At 43.4% G+C, this 24223-nt stretch overlaps 1 protein-coding gene across 5 annotated transcripts in view; it reads right to left on the bottom strand.

The window, feature by feature from the left end:
* Positions 1 to 24223, bottom strand: part of SLC38A12 (solute carrier family 38 member 12) — a 307038-nt gene that overhangs the window by 281063 nt on the left and 1752 nt on the right. For 4 of the 5 annotated variants that reach the window (XM_032967021.2, XM_032967019.2, XM_032967020.2 and 1 more), the window contains exons 2-4: positions 21265 to 21416; positions 17654 to 17775; positions 15104 to 15188 (exon numbers count right to left, since the gene is read on the bottom strand). In XM_032967021.2, coding sequence (XP_032822912.1) covers positions 15104 to 15188; positions 17654 to 17775; positions 21265 to 21309 — 252 coding nt within the window. In that variant the 5' untranslated portion in view covers positions 21310 to 21416. The remainder of the gene's footprint in view (positions 1 to 15103; positions 15189 to 17653; positions 17776 to 21264; positions 21417 to 24223) is intronic. The other variant, XM_032967023.2, reaches the window with a different exon arrangement.

The following is a 24223-nucleotide window of genomic DNA, read 5'->3' on the forward strand; positions in this document are numbered from 1 at the left end:
ACACCCAATGATTCTTACAGGCCAGGGTTACCACCAAGGATTCTTACAGGTCAGGGTTACCACCCAAGGATTCCTACAGGTCAGGGTTAACACCCAAGGATTCTTACAGGTCAGGGTTAACACCCAAGGATTCTTACAGGTCAGGGTTAAAACCCAAGGAATCTTACAGGCCAGGGTTAACACCCAAGGATTCTTAGAGGTCAGGGTTAACACCCAAGGATTCTTACAGGTCAGAGTTAACAACTAAGGATTCTTACAGGTCAGAGTAAACACCCAAGGATTCTTAAAGGTCAGGGTTAACAGCCAAGGATTCTTACAGGTCAATAACACCCAAGGATTGTTACAGATCAGGGTTAACACCCAAGGATTCTAACAGGTCAGGGTTAACACCCAAGGACTCTTACTGGTCAGGGTTAACACCCAAGGGTTCTTACAGGTCAGGGTTAACACCCAAGGATCCATACAGGTCAGGGTTAACACCCAAGGATTCTTACAGGCCAGGGTTAACACCCAAGGATTCTTACCGGCCAGGGTTAACACCCAAGGATTCTTACAGGTCAGGGTTAACACCCAAGGATTCTTACAGGTCAGGGTTAAAACCCAAGGATTCTTACAGGCCAGGGTTAACACCCAAGGATTCTTACAGGTCAGGGTTAACACCCAAGGATTCTTACAGGTCCGAGTTAACACCCAAGGATTATTACAGGTCAGAGTTAACACCCAAGGATTCTTACAGGTCAAAGTTAACACCCAAGGATTCTTAGAGGTCAGGGTTAACACCCAAGGATTCTTACAGGTCAGGGTTAACACCCAAGGATTCTTGCAGGTCAGGGTTAACACCCAAGGATTCTTACAGGTCAGGGTTAACACCCAAGGATTCTTACAGGTCAGGGTTAACACCCAAGGATTCTTACAGGTCACGGTGAACACCCAAGGATTCTTACAGGTCAGTAACACCCAAGGATTCTTACAGGCCAGGGTTAACACTGAAGGATTATTACAGGTCAGGGTTAACACCCAAGGATTATTACAGGTCAGGGTTAACACCCAAGGAATCTTACAGGCCAGGGTTAACACCCAAGGATTCTTCAGGTCAGGGTTAACACCCAAGGATTCTTACAGGTCAGGGTCAACACCAAAGGATTCTTACAGCCCAGGGTTAACACCCAAGGATTCTCACAGGTCAGGGTTAACACCCAAGGATTCTTACAGGTCAGGGTTAACACCCAAGGATTCTTACAAGTCAGTAACACCCAAGGATTCTTACAGGCCAGGGTTAACACTGAAGGATTATTACAGGTCAGAGTTAACACCCAAGGATTCTTACAGGTCAGCGTTAACAACCAAGGATTCTTACAGTTCAGTAACACCCAAGGATTCTTACAGGCCAGGGTTAACACCCAATGATTCTTACAGGCCAGGGTTACCACCAAGGATTCTTACAGGTCAGGGTTACCACCCAAGGATTCCTACAGGTCAGGGTTAACACCCAAGGATTCTTACAGGTCAGGGTTAACACCCAAGCATTCTTACAGTTCAGTAACACCCAAGGATTCTTACAGGCAAGGGTTAAGATTGAAGGATTATTACAGGTCAGGGTTAACAACCAAGGATTCTTACAGGCCAGGGTTAACACCCAAATATTCTTACAGGTCAGGGTTAACACCCAAGGATTCTTACAGGCCAGGGTTAACACCCAAGGATTCTTACCGGCCAGGGTTAACACCCAAGGATTCTTACAGGTCAGGGTTAACACCCAAGGATTCTTACAGGTCAGGGTTAAAACCCAAGGATTCTTACAGGCCAGGGTTAACACCCAAGGATTCTTACAGGTCAGGGTTAACACCCAAGGATTCTTACAGGTCCGAGTTAACACCCAAGGATTATTACAGGTCAGAGTTAACACCCAAGGATTCTTACAGGTCAAAGTTAACACCCAAGGATTCTTACAGGTCAGGGTTAACACCCAAGGATTCTTACAGGTCAGGGTTAACACCCAAGGATTCTTGCAGGTCAGGGTTAACACCCAAGGATTCTTACAGGTCAGGGTTAACACCCAAGGATTCTTACAGGTCAGGGTTAACACCCAAGGATTCTTACAGGTCACGGTGAACACCCAAGGATTCTTACAGGTCAGTAACACCCAAGGATTCTTACAGGCCAGGGTTAACACTGAAGGATTATTACAGGTCAGGGTTAACACCCAAGGAGTATTACAGGTCAGGGTTAACACCCAAGGAATCTTACAGGCCAGGGTTAACACCCAAGGATTCTTCAGGTCAGGGTTAACACCCAAGGATTCTTACAGGTCAGGGTCAACACCAAAGGATTCTTACAGCCCAGGGTTAACACCCAAGGATTCTTACAGGTCAGGGTTAACACCCAAGGATTCTTACAGGTCAGGGTTAACACCCAAGGATTCTTACAAGTCAGTAACACCCAAGGATTCTTACAGGCCAGGGTTAACACTGAAGGATTATTACAGGTCAGAGTTAACACCCAAGGATTCTTACAGGTCAGGGTTACCACCCAAGGATTCCTACAGGTCAGGGTTAACACCCAAGGATTCTTACAGGTCAGGGTTAACACCCAAGGATTCTTACAGGTCAGGGTTAAAACCCAAGGAATATTACAGGCCAGGGTTAACACCCAAGAATTCTTAGAGGTCAGGGTTAACACCCAAGGATTCTTACAGGTCAGAGTTAACAACCAAGGATTCTTACAGGTCAGAGTAAACACCCAAGGATTCTTAAAGGTCAGGGTTAACAGCCAAGGATTCTTACAGGTCAATAACACCCAAGGATTGTTACAGATCAGGGTTAACACCCAAGGATTCTAACAGGTCAGGGTTAACACCCAAGGATTCTTACTGGTCAGGGTTAACACCCAAGGGTTCTTACAGGTCAGGGTTAACACCCAAGGATCCATACAGGTCAGGGTTAACACCCAAGGATTCTTACAGGCTAGGGTTAACACCCAAGGATTCTTACAGGTCAGGGTTAACACCCAAGAATTCTTACAGGTCAAGGTTAACACCGAAGGATTCTTACAGGCCAGGGTTAACACCCAATGATTCTTACAGGTCAGGGTTAACACCCAAGGCTCCTTACAGGTCAGGGTTAACACCCAAGGATTCTTACAGGTCAAGGTTAACACCGAAGGATTCTTACAGGTCAGAAACACCCAAGGATTCTTACAGGCCAGGGTTAACACTCAAGGAGTATTACAGGTCAGGGTTAACACCCAAGGATTCTTACAGGTCAAGGTTAACACCCAATGATTATTACAGGCCAGGGTTAACACCCAAAGATTCTTACAGGTCAGGGTTAACACCCAAGGATTCTTACAGGTCAGGGTTAACACCCAAAGATTCTTACAGGCCAGGGTTAACACCCAACGATTCTTACAGGTCAAGGTTACCACCCGAGGATTCTTACAGGTCAGGGTTAACACCCAAGGATTCTTACAGGTCAGGGTTAACACCCAAGGATTCTTACAGGTCAGTAACACCCAAGGATTCTTACAGGCCAGGGTTAACACTGAAGGATTATTACAGGTCAGAGTTAACACCCAAGGATTCTTACAGGTCAGCGTTAACAACCAAGGATTCTTACAGTTCAGTAACACCCAAGGATTCTTACAGGCCAGGGTTAACACCCAATGATTCTTACAGGCCAGGGTTACCACCCAAGGATTCTTACAGGTCAGGGTTACCACCCAAGGATTCCTACAGGTCAGGGTTAACACCCAAGGATTCTTACAGGTCAGGGTTAACATCCAAGGATTCTTACAGGTCAGGGTTAACACCCAAGGATTCTTACAGGTCAGGGTTAACACCCAAGGATTCTTACAGGTCAGGGTTAACACCCAAGGATTCTTACAAGCCAGGGTTAACACCCAAGGATTCTTAGAGGTCAAGGTTAACACCCAAGGATTCTTACAGGTCAGGGTTAACACCCAAGGATTCTTACAGGCCAGGGTTAACACCCAAGGATTCTTACAGGTCAGGGTTAACACCCAAGGATTCTTACAGGTCAGGGTTAACACCCAAGGATTCTTACAGGCCAGGGTTAACACCCAAGGATTCTTAGAGGTCCGGGTTAACACCCAAGGATTCTTACAGGCCAGGGTTAACACCCAAGGATTCTTACAGGTCAGGGTTAACACCAAAGAATTCTTACAGGTCAGAGTTAACACTCAAGGATTCTTACAGGTCAGAATTAACACCCAAGGATTCTTACAGGTCAGGGTTCCCACCAAAGGATTCTTACAGGTCAGTAACACCCAAGGATTCTTACAGGTCAGGGTTACCACCCAAGGATTCTTACAGGTCAGGGTTAACACCGAAGGATTCTTACAGGTCAAGGTTAACACCCAAGGATTCTTACAGGTCAGGGTTAACAGCCAATGATTCTTACACGTCAGGGTTAACACCCAAGGATTCTTACAGGTCAGGGTTAACACCCAAGGATTCTTACAGGTCAGGGTTAACACTCAAGGATTCTTACAGGTCAGGGTTAACAGCCAATGATTCTTACAGGTCAGGGTTAACACCCAAGGATCCTTACAGGTCAGTGTTAACACCCAAGGATTCTTACAGGTCAGGGTTAACACCCAAGCATTCTTACAGTTCAGTAACACCCAAGGATTCTTACAGGCAAGGGTTAAGATTGAAGGATTATTACAGGTCAGGGTTAACAACCAAGGATTCTTACAGGCCAGGGTTAACACCCAAATATTCTTACATGTCAGGGTTAACACCCAAGGATTCTTACAGGCCAGGGTTAACACCCAAGGATTCTTACCGGCCAGGGTTAACACCCAAGGATTCTTACAGGTCAGGGTTAACACCCAAGGATTCTTACAGGTCAGGGTTAAAACCCAAGGATTCTTACAGGCCAGGGTTAACACCCAAGGATTCTTACAGGTCAGGGTTAACACCCAAGGATTCTTACAGGTCCGAGTTAACACCCAAGGATTATTACAGGTCAGAGTTAACACCCAAGGATTCTTACAGGTCAAAGTTAACACCCAAGGATTCTTAGAGGTCAGGGTTAACACCCAAGGATTCTTACAGGTCAGGGTTAACACCCAAGGATTCTTGCAGGTCAGGGTTAACACCCAAGGATTCTTACAGGTCAGGGTTAACACCCAAGGATTCTTACAGGTCAGGGTTAACACCCAAGGATTCTTACAGGTCACGGTGAACACCCAAGGATTCTTACAGGTCAGTAACACCCAAGGATTCTTACAGGCCAGGGTTAACACTGAAGGATTATTACAGGTCAGGGTTAACACCCAAGGATTATTACAGGTCAGGGTTAACACCCAAGGAATCTTACAGGCCAGGGTTAACACCCAAGGATTCTTCAGGTCAGGGTTAACACCCAAGGATTCTTACAGGTCAGGGTCAACACCAAAGGATTCTTACAGCCCAGGGTTAACACCCAAGGATTCTCACAGGTCAGGGTTAACACCCAAGGATTCTTACAGGTCAGGGTTAACACCCAAGGATTCTTACAAGTCAGTAACACCCAAGGATTCTTACAGGCCAGGGTTAACACTGAAGGATTATTACAGGTCAGAGTTAACACCCAAGGATTCTTACAGGTCAGCGTTAACAACCAAGGATTCTTACAGTTCAGTAACACCCAAGGATTCTTACAGGCCAGGGTTAACACCCAATGATTCTTACAGGCCAGGGTTACCACCAAGGATTCTTACAGGTCAGGGTTACCACCCAAGGATTCCTACAGGTCAGGGTTAACACCCAAGGATTCTTACAGGTAAGGGTTAACACCCAAGGATTCTTACAGGTCAGGGTTAAAACCCAAGGAATCTTACAGGCCAGGGTTAACACCCAAGGATTCTTAGAGGTCAGGGTTAACACCCAAGGATTCTTACAGGTCAGAGTTAACAACCAAGGATTCTTACAGGTCAGAGTAAACACCCAAGGATTCTTAAAGGTCAGGGTTAACAGCCAAGGATTCTTACAGGTCAATAACACCCAAGGATTGTTACAGATCAGGGTTAACACCCAAGGATTCTAACAGGTCAGGGTTAACACCCAAGGACTCTTACTGGTCAGGGTTAACACCCAAGGGTTCTTACAGGTCAGGGTTAACACCCAAGGATCCATACAGGTCAGGGTTAACACCCAAGGATTCTTACAGGCCAGGGTTAACACCCAAGGATTCTTACCGGCCAGGGTTAACACCCAAGGATTCTTACAGGTCAGGGTTAACACCCAAGGATTCTTACAGGTCAGGGTTAAAACCCAAGGATTCTTACAGGCCAGGGTTAACACCCAAGGATTCTTACAGGTCAGGGTTAACACCCAAGGATTCTTACAGGTCCGAGTTAACACCCAAGGATTATTACAGGTCAGAGTTAACACCCAAGGATTCTTACAGGTCAAAGTTAACACCCAAGGATTCTTACAGGTCAGGGTTAACACCCAAGGATTCTTACAGGTCAGGGTTAACACCCAAGGATTCTTGCAGGTCAGGGTTAACACCCAAGGATTCTTACAGGTCAGGGTTAACATCCAAGGATTCTTACAGGTCAGGGTTAACACCCAAGGATTCTTACAGGTCACGGTGAACACCCAAGGATTCTTACAGGTCAGTAACACCCAAGGATTCTTACAGGCCAGGGTTAACACTGAAGGATTATTACAGGTCAGGGTTAACACCCAAGGATTATTACAGGTCAGGGTTAACACCCAAGGAATCTTACAGGCCAGGGTTAACACCCAAGGATTCTTCAGGTCAGGGTTAACACCCAAGGATTCTTACAGGTCAGGGTCAACACCAAAGGATTCTTACAGCCCAGGGTTAACACCCAAGGATTCTCACAGGTCAGGGTTAACACCCAAGGATTCTTACAGGTCAGGGTTAACACCCAAGGATTCTTACAAGTCAGTAACACCCAAGGATTCTTACAGGCCAGGGTTAACACTGAAGGATTATTACAGGTCAGAGTTAACACCCAAGGATTCTTACAGGTCAGCGTTAACAACCAAGGATTCTTACAGTTCAGTAACACCCAAGGATTCTTACAGGCCAGGGTTAACACCCAATGATTCTTACAGGCCAGGGTTACCACCAAGGATTCTTACAGGTCAGGGTTACCACCCAAGGATTCCTACAGGTCAGGGTTAACACCCAAGGATTCTTACAGGTCAGGGTTAACACCCAAGGATTCTTACAGGTCAGGGTTAACACCCAAGGATTCTTACAGGTCAGGGTTAACACCCAAAGATTCTTACAGGCCAGGGTTAACACCCAACGATTCTTACAGGTCAAGGTAACCACCCGAGGATTTTTACAGGTCAGGGTTAACACCCAAGGATTCTTACAGGTCAGGGTTAACACCCAAGGATCCTTACAGGTCAGGGTTAACACCCAAAGATCCTTACAGGTCAGGGTTAACACCCAAGGATTCTTACAGGCCAGGGTTAACACCCAATTATTCTTACAGATCAGGGTTAACACTGAACGATTATTACAGGTCAGGGTTAACACCCAAGGATTCTTACAGGCCAGGGTTAACACCCAAGGATTCTTACAAGTCAGGGTTAACACCCAAGGATTCTTACAGGCCAGGGTTAACACCTAAGGATTCTTACAGGCCAGGGTTAACACCCAAGGATTCTTACAGGTCAGGGTTAACACCCAAAGATTCTAACAGGCCAGACTTAACACCCAAAGATTCTTACAGGTCAGGGTTACCACCCAAGGATTCTTACAGGTCAGGGTTAAAACCCAAGGATTCTTACAGGCCAGGGTTAACACCCAAGGATTCTTACAGGTCAGGGTTAACACCCAAGGATTCTTACAGGTCAGAGTTAACACCCAAGGATTCTTACAGGCCAGGGTTAACACCCAAGGATTCTTACCGGCCAGGGTTAACACCCAAGGATTCTTACAGGTCAGGGTTAACACCCAAGGATTCTTACAGGTCAGGGTTAAAACCCAAGGATTCTTACAGGCCAGGGTTAACACCCAAGGATTCTTACAGGTCAGGGTTAACACGCAAGGATTCTTACAGGTCAGAGTTAACACCCAAGGATTATTACAGGTCAGAGTTAACACCCAAGGATTCTTACAGGTCAAAGTTAACACCCAAGGATTCTTACAGGTCAGGGTTAACACCCAAGGATTCTTACAGGTCAGGGTTAACACCCAAGGATTCCTACAGGTCAGGGTTAACACCCAAGGATTCTTACAGGTCAGGGTTAACACCCAAGGATTCTTACAGGTCAGGGTTAACACCCAAGGATTCTTACAGGTCACGGTGAACACCCAAGGATTCTTACAGGTCAGTAACACCCAAGGATTCTTACAGGCCAGGGTTAACACTGAAGGATTATTACAGGTCAGGGTTAACACCCAAGCATTATTACAGGTCAGGGTTAACACCCAAGGATTCTTACAGGCCAGGGTTAACACCCAAGGATTCTTACAGCCCAGGGTTAACACCCAAGGATTCTTACAGGTCAGGGTTAACACCCAAGGATTCTTACAGGTCAGGGTCAACACACAAGGATTCTTACAGGTCAGTAACACCCAAGGATTCTTACAGGCCAGGGTTAACACTGAAGGATTATTACAGGTCAGAGTTAACACCCAAGGATTCTTACAGGTCAGCGTTAACAACCAAGGATTCTTACAGTTCAGTAACACCCAAGGATTCTTACAGGCCAGGGTTAACACCCAATGATTCTTACAGGCCAGGGTTACCACCCAAGGATTCTTACAGGTCAGGGTTAACACCCAAGGATTCTTACAGGTCAGGGTAAACACCCAAGGATTCTTACAGGTCAGGGTTAACACCCAAGGATTCTTACAGGTCAGGGTTAACACCCAAGGATCCTTACAGGTCAGGGTTAACACCCAAGGATTCTTACAGGCCAGGGTTAACACCCAATTATTCTTACAGATCAGGGTTAACACTGAACGATTATTACAGGTCAGGGTTAACACCCAAGGATTCTTACAGGCCAGGGTTAACACCCAAGGATTCTTACAAGTCAGGGTTAACACCCAAGGATTCTTACAGGCCAGGGTTAACACCTAAGGATTCTTACAGGCCAGGGTTAACACCCAAGGATTCTTACAGGTCAGGGTTAACACCCAAAGATTCTTACAGGCCAGAGTTAACACCCAAGGATTCTTACAGGTCAGGGTTACCACCCAAAGATTCTTACAGGTCAGGGTTAACACCCAAGGATTCAAACAGGTCAGAGTTAACACCCAAGGATTCTTAAAGGTCCGGGTTAACACCCAAGGATTCTTCCAGGTCAGGGTTAACACCCAATGATTCTTACAGATCAGGGTTAACACCCAAGGATTCTTACAGGCCAGGGTTAACACCCAATTATTCTTACAGGTCAGGGTTAACACCCAAGGATTCTTACAGGTCAGGGTTAACACCCAAGGATTCTTACAGGTCAGGGTTAACACCCAAGGATTCTTACAGGCCAGGGTGAACACCAAAGGATTCTTACAGGCCAGGGTTAACACCCAAGGATTCTTACAGGTCAGGGTAAACACCCAAGGATTCTTCCAGGCCAGGGTTAACACCCAAGGATTCTTACAGGTCAGGGTTAACACCCAAAGAGTCTGACAGGCCAAGGTTAACACCCAACAATTCTTACAGGTCAAGGTTACCACCCAAGGATTCTTACAGGTCAGGGTTAACACCCAAGGATTCTTACAGGTCAGGGTTAACACCCAATGATTCTTACAGGTCAGGGTTAACACCCAAGGATTCTTACAGGCCAGGGTTAACACCCAAGGATTCTTACAGGTCAGGGTTAACACCCAAGGATTCTTACAGGTCAGAGTTAACACCCAAGGATTCTTACAGGCCAGGGTTAACACCCAAGGATTCTTACCGGCCAGGGTTAACACCCAAGGATTCTTACAGGTCAGGGTTAACACCCAAGGATTCTTACAGGTCAGGGTTAAAACCCAAGGATTCTTACAGGCCAGGGTTAACACCCAAGGATTCTTACAGGTCAGGGTTAACACGCAAGGATTCTTACAGGTCAGAGTTAACACCCAAGGATTATTACAGGTCAGAGTTAACACCCAAGGATTCTTACAGGTCAAAGTTAACACCCAAGGATTCTTACAGGTCAGGGTTAACACCCAAGGATTCTTACAGGTCAGGGTTAACACCCAAGGATTCCTACAGGTCAGGGTTAACACCCAAGGATTCTTACAGGTCAGGGTTAACACCCAAGGATTCTTACAGGTCAGGGTTAACACCCAAGGATTCTTACAGGTCACGGTGAACACCCAAGGATTCTTACAGGTCAGTAACACCCAAGGATTCTTACAGGCCAGGGTTAACACTGAAGGATTATTACAGGTCAGGGTTAACACCCAAGCATTATTACAGGTCAGGGTTAACACCCAAGGATTCTTACAGGCCAGGGTTAACACCCAAGGATTCTTACAGCCCAGGATTAACACCCAAGGATTCTTACAGGTCAGGGTTAACACCCAAGGATTCTTACAGGTCAGGGTCAACACACAAGGATTCTTACAGGTCAGTAACACCCAAGGATTCTTACAGGCCAGGGTTAACACTGAAGGATTATTACAGGTCAGAGTTAACACCCAAGGATTCTTACAGGTCAGCGTTAACAACCAAGGATTCTTACAGTTCAGTAACACCCAAGGATTCTTACAGGCCAGGGTTAACACCCAATGATTCTTACAGGCCAGGGTTACCACCCAAGGATTCTTACAGGTCAGGGTTAACACCCAAGGATTCTTACAGGTCAGGGTAAACACCCAAGGATTCTTACAGGTCAGGGTTAACACCCAAGGATTCTTACAGGTCAGGGTTAACACCCAAGGATCCTTACAGGTCAGGGTTAACACCCAAGGATTCTTACAGGCCAGGGTTAACACCCAATTATTCTTACAGATCAGGGTTAACACTGAACGATTATTACAGGTCAGGGTTAACACCCAAGGATTCTTACAGGCCAGGGTTAACACCCAAGGATTCTTACAAGTCAGGGTTAACACCCAAGGATTCTTACAGGCCAGGGTTAACACCTAAGGATTCTTACAGGCCAGGGTTAACACCCAAGGATTCTTACAGGTCAGGGTTAACACCCAAAGATTCTTACAGGCCAGAGTTAACACCCAAGGATTCTTACAGGTCAGGGTTACCACCCAAAGATTCTTACAGGTCAGGGTTAACACCCAAGGATTCAAACAGGTCAGAGTTAACACCCAAGGATTCTTAAAGGTCCGGGTTAACACCCAAGGATTCTTCCAGGTCAGGGTTAACACCCAATGATTCTTACAGGTCAGGGTTAACACCCAAGGATTCTTACAGGCCAGGGTTAACACCCAATTATTCTTACAGGTCAGGGTTAACACCCAAGGATTCTTACAGGTCAGGGTTAACACCCAAGGATTCTTACAGGTCAGGGTTAACACCCAAGGATTCTTACAGGCCAGGGTGAACACCAAAGGATTCTTACAGGCCAGGGTTAACACCCAAGGATTCTTACAGGTCAGGGTAAACACCCAAGGATTCTTCCAGGCCAGGGTTAACACCCAAGGATTCTTACAGGTCAGGGTTAACACCCAAAGAGTCTTACAGGCCAAGGTTAACACCCAACAATTCTTACAGGTCAAGGTTACCACCCAAGGATTCTTACAGGTCAGGGTTAACACCCAAGGATTCTTACAGGTCAGGGTTAACACCCAATGATTCTTACAGGTCAGGGTTAACACCCAAGGATTCTTACAGGCCAGGGTTAACACCCAAGGATTCTTACAGGCCAGGGTTAACACCAAATTATTCTTACAGATCAGGGTTAACACCCAATTATTCTTACAGGTCAGGGTTAACACCCAACGATTCTTACAGATCAGGGTTAACACCCAAGGATTCTTACAGGTCAGTAACACCCAAGGATTCTCATAGGCCAGGGTTAACACTGAAGGATTATTACAGGTCAGGGTTAACACCCAAGGATTCTTACAGGCCAGGGTTAACACCCAAGGATTCTTACAGGTCAGGGTTAACACCCAAGGATTCTTACAGGCCAGGGTTAACACCCAAGGATTCTTACAGGCCAGGGTTAACACCCAAGGATTCTTACAGGTCAGGGTTAACACCCAATGATTCTTACAGGTCAGGGTTAACACCCAAGGATTCTTACAGGCCAGGGTTAACACCCAAGGATTCTTACAGGCCAGGGTTAACACCAAATTATTCTTACAGATCAGGGTTAACACCCAATGATTCTTACAGGTCAGGGTTAACACCCAACGATTCTTACAGATCAGGGTTAACACCCAAGGATTCTTACAGGTCAGTAACACCCAAGGATTCTTATAGGCCAGGGTTAACACTGAAGGATTATTACAGGTCAGGGTTACCACCCAAGGATTCTTACAGGCCAGGGTTAACACCCAAGGATTCTAACAGGTCAGGGTTAACACCCAAGGATTCTTACAGGCCAGGGTTAACACCCAAGGATTCTTACAGGCCAGGGTTAACACCAAAGGATTCTTACAAGTCAGGGTTAACACCCAAAGATTCTTACAGGCCACGGTTAACACCCAAGGATTCTTACAGATCAGGGTTACCACCCAAGGATTCTTACAGGTCAGGGTTAACACCCAAGGATTCTTACAGGTCAGGGTTAACACCCAAAGATTCTTACAGGTCAGAATTAACACCCAAGAATCCTTACAGGTTAGGGTTACCACCCAAAGATTCTTATAGGTCAGGGTTAACACCTAAGGGATAGCAGTGTGCCAATTTCCAGAGCAACTTAGCTGTAGGTACACCGGCTATTCCGTTCCATGATCAGTATGCAACGAGCAGCATTAAATATGAGTATAACTCAAGGTTCAATGGAATATTTTTTTCATAACTTTTGACTTTCAGTGCACTATTGATTAAATGTACATGTAATGAGGTTTACGAAGTATAACACCGATTACATGGAAAAGCACTGTAAAATGTTTTTTTTTTACAAGTAATGACTGCAAAAGCAGACCTTCCACAGAGATATTCTATGCATTACACAATGTGCTTAATCATATAATTATCATACGACTTTAAGGTCCTTATGTTGTGGAAATGAAGGATGGAGTATGGCGATGCTTCCTTCGTGTTGACTTCAGGAAGTAGTCCAAGACTCAATGTAAGATGGGAACATACACAGCCATAACCGATAAACACCGCACCACTTGAGAAGGACTACCCCCCCACCACCATCGTAAGCGCTACGGGATCCTCACAGTGATTAACGATCCGAATCATAATCGATGAGTGTCATGTTGCCACCAGGAAGACAGCTGACAAGTGTGAAGCCCAGCAGAGCTAAACAACACCGGCGTAAACAGAGCTGCACTTGCGGGCTGTGGTGACAGTAAAACTCTGATAAGGCATGTACTCCACAGGCACAATAATGCTGATATTTCTGTCAAAATTATGGTGACAAAGATGTTAAGTCTTTGCAATTTTTGAAATTGGTTCCATTCTGCTCTCAAACAAATTGTTTCTGCTAATCTCAACAGAAGGAGGCAGTGAATGTTTACACCACGGCCACCGTATACTGAATAGTGAGTGCCCATGAGTAAGCCTTCTCTTCCAATCCCACTTAATTTCTAAAATAACTTTCAGTGTATTATCAGCACACTGCACCACCCAACCCAGTGATCCTGGTTTTTTTCCCAATGCTGTGGTAACTGAGGGTCTCTGCCTAGGTCAGTGCAGCCAGCAATGAGTCAATGATACTGGAAGCACAGCGATGCTTAAATATGCCAGGTGTATTGGACAACAGGTCACAAGCAGAGCCAAAACAAAACAAGAAAAGGGTTCGTAGACCGCATTTGTCTCTGGTGATCATCCATGACTTTTCAAGGCTTACTTTCATCACGGGTCTAAAATTGTATAAATAGCTCATTTCACCCAGAGTAATAGCTGAATTATCCCCAACTCCATCGTTTCATGATTGAAATTAAAAAATGCTCTATCTGCCTCTTACCCTCTGCTCTGTCCTGTTCTTTCGTCCTCTGTTCACAGGCAAATTCCTTTCACTTTATCGAGTTACTTTGATGAAAGGTGGCTTCATGAAATTAGACGCAGTTTAATGTTGGTCAAAGTGTCCAGGTCATATGCAATTTTAATATTCCACCATAAATTAAAGGGGATTTAAAAGCTCTTCGCCATGGAAACAGAGTTATTCTCTCTTTGAACTCCCAGTTCTAACCCAAGAGACATCACATTCTGATTAATCCTCTGATTTTTTATTTCTTTATTTTCATTCTATCACTTGGCAACACTGGAACAAATAAACAATGAGGTTACTCTATTACCAATCCATTTACGAAGACTGCCTTTTACTCTTGTATTCTTTCAAAATGTAAAGGGACATTGCATACATGTGTGCATGGGTCTCTCAACCACACTACTAGGCCAAAATTGTAATTAGTGTGGTGCACCATCACAAATAAGACTCACAGTAGCACACAATTGTTTTGATTATATATGGCATATTCATCCATTCATTTGCTAGCTGTAAATCAAAATTGCTTTTCATGAGTATGGCAATCAATGCATTTGGGGTTTCACTACTTTCCTATTCCAACCTGAATCAACTGATATGGGTCAGGGCTTTATAATGTGGTGAACCACCAAAGCGGAATCTGGCCAAGTCATATTGTGACTCGGTTTTCTTGACTTGCTATCAGAGGCTGCAAGTTCAAATTCCATTAAATGTACAATTTAGCCCATCATTGCGCTGGGGTAAATAAAATGTCTTCCAATTTGTGGAAAATAAACTGTGGTTGTCCTGTGAAGTGAAAGGCACTTGTCATAACAATGTGGAACTTTAACCAGTGACTCAGGGCATTAAATATATATTAACATAACCTCATGCTCAATTAAGCAGGAACTCATTTTGACCGGCTCACATGGTCAGATTGACAACCCGACAAAACAGCTGCTAAATCATATCGCCTTGGCGATTTTTTTCATCATTTGTGCTCTTGGCTTCAATTAAAAAAAACTGTTGCGTAGAAAAATAAACTTTTTTTTTAAATATGCCCACCTCCTTCTTCTCCTCGCTGCTCTTCCAGCGGATGTGCGCGTTTGCTGCCGCCATAGCTTCAACAACAAACGTCGTGGTCACGAAGCTTTGAAGACAAACAAACATGCAATTTGTATTAGGACTGCATAGGTCTTCGCAGTTGTGCTGTACAGCTCTCCAAATGTGTTTCCAGATTGTACCGTGTGCTGTTCTGCACGATGTCCAACATTCTGCTCCATGTTCTGTGAGCTTCTTCAGGAATGTCAAATGTTGGATATCATTCAAAACAATGTACGCTACAACCCCAAAAATGTATCAAAGCACTATGTAATCAGAATCATCATTATAATATTGCATGGTGTGTTTAGGAAATAACCTCTTTTAAAAGGGTACTGGTTTGGTGAACTAATAGAAATTAAAGCCTCAGTCTTTGGAAACACTGCTGACCCTATTTGATCCATTCATTCCCAAAAGGCTAAACAATACAAACAGTAATTAAAACCCCTAAACAAAGCAAACAGCAATTTAAATGTACAACATAAAAAGTAATGGACTGCACTAATCCCAAAACAAGTATATTTCCAATGGGACCATGCTAATTGTTAATGAGGTTTCAACTAGTCATTAAAAATTTTCTTCAATGCCAAGCGTCTTACTCAATCTTGCATACATTGCGAGCGACTCTTAATTCTGGAACAGTACATTGATTCTGGGCCAGCAATGGCATTCACACAATATTCCACACACACTCCTCCATCCCACCACTTCCCCTGGTATTCCATTGTCATCAAGATTAGGGGTCACGATTCTATTCAATAATCAATCATATTTCATGTATTATTGTAATGCGTGTATCGTATTGTTTGGTCTCATTTATTCCATTATCTGACGGGTGACATGCATAAGTACAGAATAAGTGAGGCAAGGGCAGGACACATCGCAAGAAGATGACCAATGGATGAAACTGGTGATGGAATGGCAGCCAAAGGAGAAAATGTGTCCAAGAGGATGACCACTGTTGAGATGGAGAGATGAGATCAGCTCATGCATATGATGGATTGTGGCATCACACGACCGAGACAGATGCTGACACCATAGAGGCCTTCATCCAGGAGTGATTTGACAATGGATAATGGTTATGAAGGCATAAAAATGAATTAATTAAAAACATATTCTTCCATGCAAACCTTTGTGGATAGACTGAGTATAAGAATTAACTTAATTGATGAATCAACGTATGCCTCACACACGCATTTTAGGCTGAGCCGTCTAAGGTCTGGCTAGATAGAAGAAACACTTCTCCACCGATGTGCATGTACACACACACACACGACACACAAACTGATTTGCAGTATTTTTTCCAAGATAAATGATCCTTAAAGGCAGAAAACACTGCAATAAAAGCAGCATGTAAAATCTCATGCAATGTTAACTTAACTCTCAAGCCAGAATGGCAAGAAAAAGCAAACCTATGGGTGTGATAGTCTTATGAAGCACCGTGGATGAAATACATTTAGTAACATTTCACAAAGTATGCCTTGGTTCCCCACTGCAAAATGCATTCCGGTTCAATTGCTTTATGGATTAGCATGAGTTTTATTTACAACATTGTGTCGCCTTAAATGCATTCTTCATGGTTGCGTGGATTTTATATGGTTAACCCATTTTTGTTCATGACAACTAAAGCAATTATCAATTCTCACTGAAGGACCAATAGGTAAGATGCCTCTTGTTTGTAAAAATGCTGTCAGTTACAGACATTACATGCAAATTGTAAAATAAATACACATAAGACTTCAGAGTGCATGATTTATCACAACAGCATATGATTGGCTTATTAGTACAAAATTATATCAATGAGCAGCTCAATTACTCTACACTCTTTGCAGACTTAACTTCTTCCTTTTGGAGTAAATTTACCTTAATAGAATGGTTGAATTCCCCATTGACTAGCTAATGAAAAGTTTGCAAGGTGAGGCCAAAAGTCCAATTAACAGGGGCGCAACCATCAGCTGAAATGGAGAGCTGGCTAGTTATTAACCGTTTAATAAACCGGGTAAGACTGCCCAAAAAAAACTAATTTGCAAAGTATCTTTACTTCGCACTACAGTGTGCAAGTTAGTGGAAATAAGAATTTATGGAAATGTCGTTGATGAATGGTGGCACATGTTCCACCTGTACTTCTCACTCTGGCACCAGATTCCTACGCATACAAAGAAAAGGCAAAGATCTCCCACGTTTAGCCTTTACAGACTTTTTGGGGCTAGTGCTGTGAGCAAGCGCCTTTTTAGGGCCGGTATGGCACACGACTAGGTAGGTGGCCAACACAACAGGCCCAACCGTCTTTGTTTCCCAAGTGCTGATGTTTACACACTGCAGCAGGTACTTATTTAAGGCTGAGTCGAGCAGTTCAGACTTTCGCCACTGTTATTGCTACACTACCGCTACCCCACCACACACCCAGACAACGGTCGTCATTTGCCACTTAGTGGTGGTGATGTCATCACAGTGCCTGTGTCAGGACGAACATATTAACACTCAAAATACATATAGACGACCATTTATAGATACCTCATGAAGGCGAGGAGGATGAGGAGGAAGAGGCTGACGAGCCAACCAGCCATGCCAAAGGCCTTGGGCATCGTGAGTGCTCCAGTCCCCACGATCAGGTTAAACATGTACACCAGCCCCACCTGGTGGCATACAGACACAACGTAAAGGATCGTCCATCTCACCTCATGATGATGACTGCCGGGAGAGTCCAAATAGAATGGATAGCAAATGGGTTTGAATAGGACTGGTGGGACCAATCCTGGCTATGCAACATTTTCCACGCTTAGAACAGACCATGGACTGAGTCTTGTGTTGCATGTTTAGTCAGGTGTTGTTTATGGAGTCTCTTCTACTTGGTATCCTCCATGCATTGGATTCAAAAGTTTCCATAACAGCCTCGCATACCACATGGGCAAGTACTTTTAGGGAGCACCTACTAAAGCCCACGTGGCACACAAAAGGGTGGTGTAGCCAGAACCACACCTGGCCCTCATTGTATCTCCAGTGTTAATATTTACAAATCGCCCCAGCTACTTATATAGGGCTGAATCAACCTTGCCACTGATGTTACACGTGGCTGAAAATCGAGCCCAGGTTTCCAGGATCGTAGTGCACCACAGCAGCACAGATTTGTGCACAAACCCAACGAGGTAATCTAACTATGAAAACAAACAAAGACAAGTGACATAACAGCAAGTATAACTACACAGCATGCAAACAGATTCAAGAGTGCACGTGTAATATACTACTGCACCAATGAATAAAAAAATACTTTAGTACATTATATGCATGCAATAGCTCACACAGGTTATTTAATTTATCAATAAAGTCACACCATCATTAAATTTATAATGAATTAAAATTATTAACGCATAACGTATAGAGGCTTCAAAAAAGCATTACTCCAGGTCAGCGATCCCTGAAATGCTAAATTCATAAAGCAACTATAACCAACTCTAGAGCTGGAATGTTATTGGAGCACAACATTGACCCATTGATTTTGTTAATGCAATTTTCCAAGCAAAGAATAATGGTAAAATTAGATTTTAGATGAACCCCTATTTCTATCCAAACTGTGGGAATTAGTCTTCTCCCCATTTGTCTAAATAGTTATATTATGTAGATTTAACCCATGCCATTCTGAAGACGATAATGTAATGTGACATTGCATTTAGCCAAATGAGGACCTCTGCTTAAAATGTGTTTATAATGAGCCTTACACACATACAATTCAAGCACTGAGTGGTAATATTCATAATAAAGGTTTTTGGGTTAGATTGCATATTTATAAATGTGTCGCAACCCTCCACGACCCAACACAGCCAATCAGTAAAAAATGTGTCACGTTGACAAAAGACAAATATTTCACTAATAGATCAGTAATCAACCACTTAGCATGTCACTCACCTGTAAGGAATTGCAATGTCATCTCAGCTCATTACTTACGAGTTCAAATCCCATGCAGATATCATATCAGCTCATCACTAACGAGTTCAAAGCCCACGCAGATATCATCCCAGCTCATCATTAACGAGTTCAAATCCAACACAGATATCATCCAAGCTCATCACTAACTAGTTCAAATCCCACGCAGATATCATCCCAGCTCATCACTAACGAGTTCAAATCCTACACAGATATCATCTCAGCTCATTGCCTCTTCAGAGTCAACAATGCGAGGACCATTTTCGGAGGAAGTTAACAGTGGTAATTGTATGGATCGCCTGGCCTTTACCCCAAGAAAATGGAATTTCTACCACTGGCTAAAAGCCAAGAAAGGATAGTGTGTCAGTACCACCAAATTCCTTATTTGAACAGGAAAAACAGTTTGATTTCACTGATATGTCACTTTCCATCACTACTAACAGAGTGAAATTTCATGTACTTGCAGGTATTAGTGTTTAACCTTCAGACATCACTTGTGCTGTTGTTTCATGTTTAAATGTATTCACATTCAATACAATGAAGTTAAAGTTTGTTTATAATAATTTAAACACCTAGTGTGACAGCAGCCAAATAATCACAGGGCTTCTGTGCCAGCCAGGGTAATATTAAAGTTTGAATTTATAAAGCATCTAAGTACACCACAACTCAAGTCTATTATCATTGACTATTTGACACTGGTGGAATATTGCCCATAAAATAAGTCGGAAACAAAGTGTAATAACTATTCAGTACTCAAGACACAATGTCTTGACCCATGAATAAAGATGCTGACAAATGCAAATTACTCTTTACTAGTGCAAGGGCATACATGACACCAGCAGTCAAGTTAACAAAAGTACCTGGTGTTGTCACAAGCCAAAAGGTTAGTGTCCCCAAGTTGAAAGCAGTAAAAGGCCACTTGCTCATCACCACTGTCAGCCCTTGGCAAGTGCAGGAAATTCCACATTCTAGTGGTGTGGGCCAGTCTATATACAGAACGATCACTGTTGACTTCCCACGAAAGTGTAAATCGTTTTATCGATGAAGGAGAGATGTTAGGCCGAGTCAACCTTAAAATTAGATTGAGGGTTGACGCAGGCAATCTTCAAACTGCACCCACCCAGATTGATGCCTCAATGGAACATTGCAATACAGATAGTTCAACTATATCTCTTATCAGCAGATACAACCAAATTGTACAGATTTACATGTATTTAATTACATATCACTGGTGACTCTTTACCCATGAGCAATGGATTAACACTACTGTTGCGAATGTTCTAACTAAACAATAGCAAATATAGTAATTTAACAGGCATATTATATAAACCACCAGGAAAATATAGAAACTCAATAGACAGACAGAAATCCATCTCTCCATAATGATAATTTTTAAAAATGTAATGTTTCAGTCCCCCTGACTACTAGCCCTTCAGAAACAATGTTTTCCTGTGGCATGTGTTTGTGCAGTAAAGTCTGTAATGGTCCCATTGAGTTAATGTATGAGTGTATGATTACTGTATATTTAAACTTAAACTTCCAAAACAAACCGAGGAAAAAATAACTGCCAATTCTCATATATTGGCAAACAAAATTACCATTCGCACTAACAACGGTGACCATCAGACTTATGTGAATTTCTTTTGGTATCAATGTTTTGGAATTGTCCATTAAAAGTTTGCATTTGCCAAGTTTAAACAATGAACATGGGTGACAATGCAGCCAGAGATAATAATGCTTGTTTTGGCCAATGTATTTTGCGAATATTTTTTTTACCACATTTAAAGTCCTGTTCTCAAACATGTATTATTATTTTGTAGGAAGCATATAGAGTTAACTAAACTCAACTATTTTTTTATTTACCAGGTAAGGCCCATTGAGCTATATAGCCCTTTATCAGAAGTGGCCTGGTCACAAATTAAAGCTCAACGAAGTGGCTTATCATGTGAAAATGTATAGCAGCCAAATAGTCTAAACACATGTTTCTAAATGTGGAGGGAAAAACCGGAGGGCCCAGTGAAAAATACATGCGACCAAGGGGAAAACACGCAGCAAACTCCAAATATACAGGCATTGGGGTCGGGTTTGAACCCACAACCTCCTGTATAGCTGGCGAGGTAGTCAACTTCTCGCCACCGCACGTACGGTGGCGAGATATCAGGTGCACGCTTTGAGCTAAACTGCACTCGTGATGCCATACTCACAAAAGGTGAGTAGAGTTCTCCCGTATCGGTGATGTCACCAGCCATTGCGGATGAGTTTGAAGTACTTCCAAGTGTCTGTCAACAACGCACCAAGCCACGCATGCACGTGACTTGAGAGAAAAACAGAACTTCCTCAGAGCACAGAGAGTGACCTGCAAGAGAGAAAAACACAATAGCACAATGCAGAGGTGTGTCAACCTGGGTCATAAACACAGCAAAAGGGGAACAACACTGGGCAGATTTACATCTTTGAATGACTCAAGAGTAATATGCAGCAGTATATACAGTAAGTGCTTCAATGACTTTAGGGTACTGTGCTTTTCTCTTAGTTTGTTGTTTCAAAAAGAAGAGTTCACAGGTTAAGAGCAAAACCTCTTCGAGCTATTTTAAGCAATTGTGCACAGGTCTATAAGGAAATGACAGAGAGAAATCTATACTGTTTTTAAGCAGGTAAGATAAACACAAGATAAACATCAAACTCCACGGGCAGAAAGCTCGTAGGTATCCACTGCTAATTTGTGCAACTTCTATCCTGTACCAACATGCTGAGCCTATGCACATCTCTCTGGCACCAATCTATCATGTCATCCAGCCATTCTCTGCAGGGTCTTCTTCCACTTCGCCTCCATGATTCCCTCAATTCCAGTTTTTATTTTCCTGTTGTTCTCCATTCTGCATGTGCCCAAACAAACTCAGTTTCCTTCTCATTACCACTTGCATCAAGTGTCGTGTTATGTTGAGCCTTTTCTCACTTCTACATTTGTCACTCTTTGTGTCCAACTAAGATCCTTCTATAGCAGTGCATTTCAAATGGCAGTATTTTGTCCTTATTATTTTAGTGTCCAAGTTTCACAGGCATACAAAGCTGTGCTGAAAGCGCATGTTTTTAAGATACTCAGAGCTTGTTTTTTTAGCTAATTTGCTTGTTTCTGTATATGTTGTTAAATCCTGCCATTACTCCTTTTGCCGTCGTGATTATTGCTCTTATTATGTTCTTTGTGCAGTCATTGTCCCAGGTCAATATGCTTCCCAAGTAGACACATTTCGTACATTCACTGTTGGTTTCCTGTCATTATTTCCTTCTCTATGTGTTTGCTTCCAAACACCATCGTCTTTGTTTTTTCCACATTGATCCTCAGTCCTGCATTCGTTGCTGAATTATTCAGTGTATGAACACTTTCTGCAACAATTTGCATATTTCCTCTATCAAATCTATATCATCTGCAAATCTAAATTATGTATATGTTCACCATGTATCGATATACCTGTTCCATTGTCTTAGATTCAATCCATCACCCTTTCCAAGTATGTAACAAAGGTTCATCTTCTTTGGTTCTTTCGGTAAAGTCACGTAGAATGAGAATAAAATAATAAATTGATAAAATAAAATAACACAATAATATTCTCACGACGTTTAAAATGTAACAAAGGTGTTTGGTATTATTGCATCTCCTTGTCTTGTCCCTATGGTCGCTGTGAACCATTCTCCTATTTCCTGTCCAATCTTTACTGCTGACTTTGATCTTTCACCTTTATCCTGCAGAATCTGCGTATATCTTTTTCCTATTCTATATAAATTGAACATCGCCTACATTATGTCCTGCTTAATCGAACCAAAGGCGTTTTGATTTGAATACTTAATATTCGAATAAACATCTGTATTCGAATATAAGCCCTGAGGGATGATATATTCATACCAACAGAAGGAAATAAGGAACAGAAAACATCTAAACAATAAAATTTAAAAAACTATAGGGACACTACTTTAACATAAATTACCAACAAATGAGCAGTTGTTTTCTTCGTATATGAGCGGTTATTGAAAATTTACTATAGTTATAATCTCGATGATACATTTTTTTCTCCATTGGGAATTGAGGGAATTATTGATACTTTACACAAATCTGTTGCATAAAAAGGACTATAAGAGCCAACAGGAGTATATGGGCCTCAATACAGTCACTGCCATTCTCATTCCAAAAGACAAAGATCCCCCGTTAGCCTTGACAGACTGTTGGGGCAAGTCTTGTTAGTGAGCACCTATGAAGGCCGGCACAACACACGATGGAGTGGGTGGCCAGAACCACGCCCGACCGCCTGTCTCCCCAGGGGCAATTTTTAAACACTGCACCAGGTACTCATATGTGGGTGAGTCGACCTCGGGGAGGCCCAGGGCCAGTTTAGATAATCGTCACTAGTGTTGGCCGCGAGCGGGAATCCAACTCGGGTCACCGGGTTCATAGCGCAACGCGCTAACTGCTGCACCAGCCCAATACCAATACCCGCTATTTACCACCAAGTTACATCACCATGGCGCCTGTGCCAGGCCAGGTGCACTTTGATGCCACGTGAAGTGTCGAAGGCTCGCTGACAGGATGTCTCGGGACAGCCCCAAGTGCCATGGGTTGGCTGACTGAGATCACTGGTAGATGCATCAGCTCTACCCTCTACTGTGCCAACTTGCTGCATATTAGTCACAAGGCGCTCCGCTCGTTGTTGTGAGCGTCGCTCCACTGCCCTCCGTTGTTGCAGGAGGGCGACTGCCTCCAACTGCCCAGTAGCGTCCTTCACGAGCCTCCTCCATAGAGGCCGATCTTGACACCGCTGGTACCAGTCGTTGGCAAGTCCACTTTACTCTACATCCTCCCGTACCGCATCAGTCCATCTCTTCTCCAGCCCATGTCGTGCCCGTTTAGCCCCCTCTATGCGGCCAAACAGAAGCTGCTTGGGCATGCGGGCTACATGACCCGGCCCTCGACCACCTTCACCTGCAAACCTTTCTCAAGTCTTGAAACCTCATGCCTTATTGTTTCTGACATTCTCATATTGTATTCCTCAGTGCCGTAAGAAGACAGCAGTGGGAACCATCCATCCCATCTGAGGATCACACATGGTACAGTACATAGATGCATTGACATACACATACAAAATTCAGGCCCTTAATGGCAAGAGCTCCAAC

This window comes from Petromyzon marinus, chromosome 37 (assembly GCF_048934315.1).
Source record: "Petromyzon marinus isolate PM22_M1 ecotype Great Lakes invasive population chromosome 37, UKy_Petmar_22M1.pri1.0, whole genome shotgun sequence".
Classification (NCBI taxonomy): Eukaryota; Metazoa; Chordata; class Hyperoartia; order Petromyzontiformes; family Petromyzontidae; genus Petromyzon; species Petromyzon marinus.